This window comes from Lithobates pipiens, unplaced genomic scaffold (genome assembly GCF_037356315.1).
Source record: "Lithobates pipiens isolate NorthernLeopardFrog02 unplaced genomic scaffold, aLitPip1_a1.2 Scaffold_3, whole genome shotgun sequence".
Classification (NCBI taxonomy): Eukaryota; Metazoa; Chordata; class Amphibia; order Anura; family Ranidae; genus Lithobates; species Lithobates pipiens.
This window is the reverse complement of record NW_027507790.1, coordinates 84095039-84103649: the sequence shown is the minus strand read 5'-3', so window position 1 is coordinate 84103649 and position 8611 is coordinate 84095039. Positions and strand designations below refer to the sequence as shown.

The 8611-nt window shown below is 39.2% G+C and overlaps 1 protein-coding gene across 3 annotated transcripts in view; it reads right to left on the bottom strand.

Annotated features, from left to right (window-relative positions):
- The window catches only part of KDM2B (lysine demethylase 2B), a 205976-nt gene that overhangs the window by 124916 nt on the left and 72449 nt on the right, over positions 1 to 8611 (bottom strand). For all 3 annotated transcript variants that reach the window (XM_077461976.1, XM_077461975.1, XM_077461977.1), the window contains 2 exons: positions 5597 to 5690; positions 1497 to 1650 (listed from right to left, as the gene is read on the bottom strand). In XM_077461976.1, coding sequence (XP_077318102.1) covers positions 1497 to 1650; positions 5597 to 5690 — 248 coding nt within the window. The remainder of the gene's footprint in view (positions 1 to 1496; positions 1651 to 5596; positions 5691 to 8611) is intronic.

Sequence of the window (8611 nt, the reverse complement as noted above, 5' to 3'; positions counted from 1 at the left end):
CCCATAAAGTGATTTGCACTAAAAGACAAGATCTAGGGATACATAAAGCGCTAGTAACCAATACCCTCATAGGGTACAAGTCATTCAACGACTGACTGACTAAACCATTGAGTCGATTGTACAGTCTTCCTAGCCAATAGTCACATATGAACACTGTATATGAAAACTTTGTTCTTGTACCAGAAATTCAACAGTGGAGACTGTATAGATATATAAAATATCCCAGAGACAAACTGATTCAGAGCTCAGAAAGCCGGCCAGGTGGGATATAAGTCTGAGGCTGCAATGGTATGCTTGTATCTGAAAGACTAAACAGGGTTGTTCTGAGTCTTCAGAAGCACACAGTTTTCACTTACAGTTCAATACCATCAGGAGGTCTGCAAAGCATTGTTTATTTAGCATTGAATGACTGGGAAGTAGGGGTAATGGTTACATGCATTTTATGTATCCCTTTACATCTCGTCTTTACAGTGAATTACTTTGTTTGTTTTAATGCTAATTATGAACTTTTTTAATAGTTTTGGATAGAGTAGAGAGAGATTAGAGCACCTATTAGTTTTTATTGCTGCCCGTGTTCCTCAGGGAGGTTCACCTTCTCGATTTACTCAAGTTTTGAGTTGTCACCAAAACAGTAATGTAGAAGAAATCTTCCTATGGGAAAACTAGTTCTGCTGACCCTATTGGCAACCTGGAACTTTCCCCATTTTGAGAGGATTTCCTCCCACTTTCTTCTATGGCTATGATACAGAAAGTGAATGTAAATCTCCCCAATGGGACACAGACAGTAAAATAATGACAGGGGTTATAACCTTTTACCCTCTCCAAAATAAAGAAAATAGGAATTGTAATTTCTATAGTACACCAGTTATCTTTTTTGACCTTTTGAACTGCACCACTACATATGTTATACAAATAGATAAAAGGCAGGCCATAGATTGAGTGATTTTCTTTCCTGCAACCACATGTTGAAGGAAAGAAGACTGCTCGATTCCCCCATCAACACTATTGTTGATGTGGAAATACCTCCTATGGAGCTCTTGTGTTTTTCCAACAAGGGGGAACACGGGGAGCCATCCCTGCTACTAGAACACAATGATTATTGCCAGCGGCTACCGCTGCTGGCAATAAACGTATGCTAAAAATATGACGTGCTTGTTGTACCCAAGTCAAATCAATGGATCAACTTGGGTACAATCGGCCTTTCCATGGATGGATCAAATTATTCGAACCATCTATGGCCGGCCCAAGTCTCCTGAGAGATCACATTAACCATGTTGTACAGGGAGAATAAAGGAAACAGCCCCTCTTTTCTTATGGACATATTTATATAGGTGTTTTTCTAATATTTTGTGTGTGATTTCTCATATTTTGTTATTGTCTCTATAGAGAAAGAGTTGTACACTACAAAGGAAATTTGTTTGCCAATTTTGGGATATGGCAATTAAGTATTGTTTTATATGGGATTATCTGCAATTACCCCTAAACATTGCTGTTACCTGATGGGATAAAGAAGGTGTGTCCTTGCTTCAGTTCAATCCTCTGACAACCCTGTGATCTGTCTCCTAAGAATATGTCAGTTTGTTTCCCTGATAAAAGCCATTCCTCATAAAGCTGCAAGTTATACACAGTGGGAGGAATCAACCAAAATACCTGCATGAGAAATAACAAATGTTATGTGAACACATCTTTGAACGCAAAAAATAAGATTACTGGTACTCTGCAGTAGTAGTGACTAACTTAGTCCATGGACTTGAAGTCTCTACAAATTCATTTTGGAACAAAATAGACACGATAAAACACCAGTAACCTGCATATTTGTTGAGTACAGGACTAAAATAAATAAAATAATGCTGCATTGTAGCAGTGTGGGTGGATGGTACAGCACTTGTGGAAACATTAAGACACCACAGAGGCTATGGTGGAACAAATAACTGGAGGTGTGGAAAACACTGGTTCAGAAAAGTGAAAATAAAAACGAGAGGCGCAGCCTGTGGGTCTTCTCTACCAAAGCAATGAGCAGGCATCATTGTTGACCAATATGAAAGTTACCTGGCTGTCATGTTGATTCCTCAGTTTCAAAATCAAGTTACTAACCCATACCACATAGATTAGGAGTTCAAAGTGCACTTGTTGCATTCTTCTTGATTGTCTTATGCAACAAATATACATATGTTCTTATGTTTACTGGTCTAATAATTTAAATGTCAAAAGTATAACAAAGTGTAGCAGGAGGCCATTTAGAGAACCAGGAGAAGTCCTGGCAAAGGTTCTTGTTATAACTGCCCGCATTCTCCACCATATCTGAGCTGTCAATAGTTAGCAGGTACATTTGTTCCCTGGGGTGAGCAAACTTTTTAGGCATAGAGTCTAGTTCAGTAGTATCCGGACAAAGCAGTAATCTGTATATTTATGCTATTTACAAGTTATAAATAGGTGCTGTACAGTGCTCCAAAACAAAAAACTTCAGACCAAAACCTGTGTCCCTGTTAACTACACAACAGGAGTCCCAACGAACAGGCTGGCAAAGCCCAATGCCTGAAAGCTCCAAAAATATACATCTTTGTTGTTTTCACCAACCTTAAAATGTACCCAAAAATGTAATATATTGCTTCTTACTAACCCTTAAATGTGTAGACTGAATTTGTTTTTGTTTGTTTTTTCCTTTATTTTCACCTGTCTGTAAACCTGTTCTTTTTCAACTTCCTTTAACAGTCCAAGCAGTCCAGCATCAATGGCAGTTAAAAGGTTGAGACAACCCATTTAACACTGACAGGAGCACTTACAATGGTCAGCATTTATTAATTTATGCAAAAAGAAAAAAAAAAAACGGCTTCTGTAACTGCTGCTAATTATTAAAAATACACACACACAAACACACACACAAAGTGCTAGCCATAGAAACTAGAGGACTACCCATCAACCTTGCCATGGAAGAGAATTGTTTTGGCTGTCCAATTGTAATTCTAATTATAGTAGGTGCTTATGACAGCATTTGACCAATGGGATGCTAATAAGTAGAGTCCTTAGTGTCCTATACTTTCACAGCTTAAAACAGGTTTAAGCCCCTGAGGGAGCAGAACAAGTGACTCATTGGATTCTAAATACATGGTAAACAGTCTAAATTTCATTAGGGCCTGGTTCATACTAATGTGTTTTTCAGTGCACTTTCAAGGTCAGGGACTTTTTGTTCATTCAGCAGGTTTTGTTTTTGGTTTCATAGACTTTAATGGAAAATGCATCAAAAATGTAGTGCTTGCATTTTTTGCTGGTTTCTCCCACATGACAAAAACCTCCCAAAAACGCATCAAAAGCATATTAAAAATGCGTGGAAAAAAAAACAAATGCATAGGTGTGAACCAGGCCTTAAAGGACTATTTTAGCATTATACATTGAATATCTTTGAATGGTGGAAAATATTTTGGATAATACAATTATATTGCAAAGTTATCATATGGACTAGTAAATATACAGTATCTCACAAAAGTGAGTATACCCCTCACATTTTTGTAAAATATTTTACTATATTTTTTCATGTGACAACAATGAAGAAATTACACTTTGCTACAATGTAATGTAGTGAGTGTACAGCTTAATGCCGCGTACACACGATCTGAATATTGGTCGGAAAAAGCTCTTACGGTTATCCAGACGGAATTCCAATGGGATTTTGCTCAAGCTGTCTTGCATACACATGGTCACACCAAATTCCGACTGTCGAGAATGCAGTGATGTACAACACATACGACGGAACTAGAAAAAGGAAGTTCAATAGGCAGTAGCCAATAGCTTCTGTCTCATAGTTGAATCTGAGCATGCGTGAGTTTTTGCTTGTCGGAATTGCATACACACGAACGCATTTTCGGACAGGAACTTTTTGCAACCGAAAAATTGAGAACATGCTCTCAATCTTTTGCTGGTCGAGATTTGGCCAGCAAAAGTCCGATGGAGCACACACACGATCGCATTTTCCAATCTCATCGGTCTTTTGCTAGCCAAATTTCCGATCGTGTGTATGCAGCATAACAGTGTAATTTGCAGTTCCGGCAAAATAACTCAACACATAGAAAATTAATATCTAAATGGCTGGAAACAAAAGTGAATACACCCCTAAGGGAAAATGTCCAAATTGGTCACAAAGTATCAATATTTTGTGTGGACACCATTATTTTACAGCACCCTCTTGAGCATGGAGCTTCACAGGTTGCCACTGGAGTCCTCTTCTATTCCTCCATGACAACATCACAGAGCTGGTGGATGTTAGAAACCTTGCGTTCCTCCACCTCCCATTTGAGGATGCCCCACAGATGCTCAAAAAGGTTTAGGTCTAGAGACATGCTTGGCCAGTCCATCACCTTTAACCTCAGCTTCTTTAGCAAGGCAGTGGTCATCTTGGAGGTGTGTTTGAGGTCAATATGTTGGAATACTGCCCTGTGGCCCAGTCTCCGAAGGGAGAAGATCATGCTCTACTTCAGTATGTCACAGTACATGTTGGCAGTCATGGTTCCCTTAATAAACTGTAGCTCCCCAGTGCCAACAGTACTCATGTAGCCCCAGACCATGACACTCCCACCACCATGCTTGACTGTAGGCAAGACACTTTTCTTTGTTCTCCTCACCTGGTTGCCGCCACACACGTCTGACACCATCTAAACCAAATAAGTTGATCTTGGTCTCATTAGACCACAGGACATGGTTCCAGTAATCCATGTCCTTAGTCTGCTTGTTTTCAGCAAACGGTGGGCTTTCTTGTGCATCTTCTTTAGAAGAGGCCTCCTTCTTGGACGACAGCCATGCAGACCAATTTGATGCAGCATGTGGCATATGGTCTGAGCACTGCCAGGCTGACCCCCAAACCCCTTCAACCTCTGCAGTAATGCTGGCAGCACTCATATGTCTATTTCCCAAAGGCCACCTCTGGATACGACGCTGAGCACGTGCACTCAACTTCTTTGGTCGACCATGGGGAGGCCTGTTCTGAGTGGAACCTGTCCTATTAAACCGCTGTATGGTCTTGGCCACCATGCTGCAGCTCAGTTTCAGGGTCTTGGCAATCTTCTTATAGCCTAGGCCATCTTTATGTAGAGCAACATTTCTTTTTTTTTTAGATCCTGTAGAGAGTTTTCTGCCATGAGGTGCCATGTTGAACTTCCAGTGACCAGTATGATAGAGAGAGCGATAACCCCAAATTTAACACACCATTCATACCTGAGATCTTGTAACACTAGTGAGTCATGTGACACCGGGGGAGGGAAAATGGCTAATTGGGCTCAATTTGAAAATTTTCACTTATGGGTATACTCACTTTTGTTGCCAGCGGTTTAGACATTAATCGCTGAGTGTTGAGTTATTTTGAGGGGACAGCAAATTTACACTTTTATACAAGCTGTACACTCACTAATTTACATTGTAGCAAAGTGTAATTTCTTCAGTGTTGAACTTGTCACATGAACAGATATAATAAAATATTTACAAAACTTTGAGAGGTGTACTCACTTTTGTAAGATATTGCAGGTATATATGGTTAAATAAACCTCTCCCCCGCCCCCCGTCTCTATGTGCACATCTGAATAATGAATCATTTAAAAAATGGACTTGCCTTTCCACCTCGAAAAACATGGTACCATACGGATGTCCCTCCAAAGTCAATATGGAAATCAGTGAAACAACCTTTGACGCTCATCAAACAATACCTGTGGAAAATATCATCTGTTCAAGCAAGACATAAAACTCATCAGATCTAGATTGATCACTCTAATCCTTTGCAAAAAAACAAAAACAAACAGATGCATCAAAAGAACGCTATGTTAGAGGAAGTTGCCAACTAAAGAGATGTTTGTACTTACCATAAAATACATTTCTTGGAGTTCATTGTGGAGCATTTAGACAAAAACATTGTAGGCCAGTCCAGTACAACCAAACCTACTCAATGAATACCTCAGTTTTGTGAAAAAGCAGTACCAAGAGCATGATCACAAACACAGGGTTGGGATCTGTGTCCTTCAAGGAACTTTAAGAAATGGATTTTACAATAAGTACAAAAATCACATTCTCTCTCGTTCATTAAGGGACACGCGAGTTCACATACTGTCGAAACATCCAAAAAGCAGTCCAACTGAGAGGTGGGTAACAGCTACAAAACACCAACAGGGTTCTTCACAGGATAAGGCTCCCAGATCAGGCACTCACCTTGCAGAGGTGATGGCAGCCAGTAAAGTAGCCTTGTGAATGAAAGTTGCAAGGAGAATATCCCTGATCACTTCAAGCGGTGGTCTCTGGAGCCAGCCCAACAAGTTGGCATCCGTTGTGAGGATCTTCCTTGATCTGAGAAAGAAGGACTTTCCTGGATGCAAGAGCAGGATTCCTCTGCCACAAAAAAAAGCGACAGTAGGAGTGGGAATATGACCACCTGCTCCAAAAAAAACTCACCTGGGGTACATGGAGATCAGCTAACCTGTGCACTGTTGCAGGTAGTTTGGAATACATGAACCTGGGTGGAGGGGGCTAGAAATTGAATTTTAACCTCTGGAAACCACCTTCTGCAGTTAAGCATCTGAGGTGCTCATTTTTTCAAATGTCTGCAAAGGCTATCAAATGTCCCCCACTTTAAAGAGAGGGGTTTCTACTTATGCTGAAGATGATTTACGTAAAAGTTTGATGGACTTGGAAGTCTAGGGTTTGCAGACAGACTGGGTGCATGCTTGGGCTTGATTTTAAAAGGTAGAGGCCAAACAGGAATTGTTTTTGGTCTCTGAAGAGAAGTGAGCTTTCCCAGAATAAATCATAGGTTTCTTCTGCTTGGACAGATGGGCACTCTTGCCCCTGGTGACATCCTTGCTTAGATTGTCCATGGCAGTTCCAAATAAATGTCCCTCAAAGGGCATGCAAAGCAGGTGCTTTTTGCATGCAGGTTCCTGCAGCTGGTGTTGCAAGCAGGTTGCCAGTCTCCAAATCCTCCTAGAGGCGGCAGCATATTCTCGTGTGCCACAATGAATCAGAAACTAACAATATACTGAGAAGAAAAGAGTGTTGTGCAACACTGTACATGAATAGTTTCCCCGTCAATCTATTTTTTCGGTTCATTAAATTATAATAGAGCTAAGGCCTGTACTATACAATGTACAGGATTTTAATAGAATACAAAATATGAGTATTTATGAATAGTTACTGTACATTAAAAGTAGTTACAATCATAGTTTTGTATTCACACTAAAAATAGGAGTGCTGCATTATTAGAAATACACATTTAAAATCCAATAAAGAATACGGGACCCCTTATTGTTGCTAGGACAGGTGTGTACATCTTGGAGCTTCAAGAAGCTGTGATTTTTAAGTAGACCTGAACACAAGAAGATTTGCTATGTTATAGGAACCATCTAGAAATCTTGATGCTTTCTGAGCAGTTCCATGAAAAATGTTACTTTTTTTGTGTTTCTGGCATTCCTCATGCAAAATAGCAGTGTACTTCCTATGTGAGGAGGCCTCACAGCCAGCCAAGGAGCCCTCTTGTGTCCGATTGTCAGCCGTAATAATAACCACTAGTATAAAAAAAAAAAATCCATAAATGTATCCCGTAGTTTACAGAAGCTATAACATTCACGTAAACCAATCAATATACACTTATTGGGATTTTCTTTACCAAAAACATGTAGCTGAATACACATTTTCTTAAATTTATGAAGACATTAGTATTTTAGTTTATTTTATTGGATATTTTTATTATAGCAGAAAGTACAATATATATATATATATATATATATATATATATATATATATATATATATATATATATATATATATATATATATATATATATTTTTTTTTTTTTTTTTTTTTTTTTCAAAATGGTCAGCCTTTTTTGCTGTATAGCTCAAAAATAAAAAACAGTGGCAATCAAATACCATCAAAAGAAAGCTCTATTTGCGAGGAAAAAACACGACATAAATTTTATTTGGTTAGTGCTGCACAACCGTGCAATTTTCACAAAAAATAGCTCGGTCATGGATGGGATGGGATTTGAGGTTTAAATCTTCCAAAGGTCAAGCGGAAGAGCGTGACTGGGCACTTGGTCTCAGAAGGTTAGCAGTAAAACTTAGTGATATCACTATGAGAGGTTCTGACATGAGAAAGCAAAGCTACACCTACCAGTAGAATCTTCAGAATTCAAAACTTTTGGGAGTGTCAGATGTCTGACCCCCCCCCCCCCCCCAAACTGCACCGGCCAGGCAATGTGTCCCTTGGGTGGTCTTTTACTGGTGGCTTTTCTTTAAATATTTTTAGCGACAGTTTCTTTACAATTTGGATTTTCATTCCTTTCTTTAGGATAACATAAAAATGCTCACAAGTTTTAAAAAAAAAAGCCCTATAAAGAAAGCCCAGTCAAAGAAAATGCTTAATCCTGGTTCCGGTCTTAAAAATAAATACCGTATTTATCGGCGTATAGCACGCACAGGTGTATAACACGCACATTCATTTTAAGAGGGAAGTTTCAGGAAAAAAAAAAACTTACATTTTAAATAAGGCAGCTAAAATTTAAGTATTGGCGTATAACACGCACACGCTATTTGCACCCGATTTTCCTGGTGAAAAGGTCAGTGTTATACGCCAATAAATA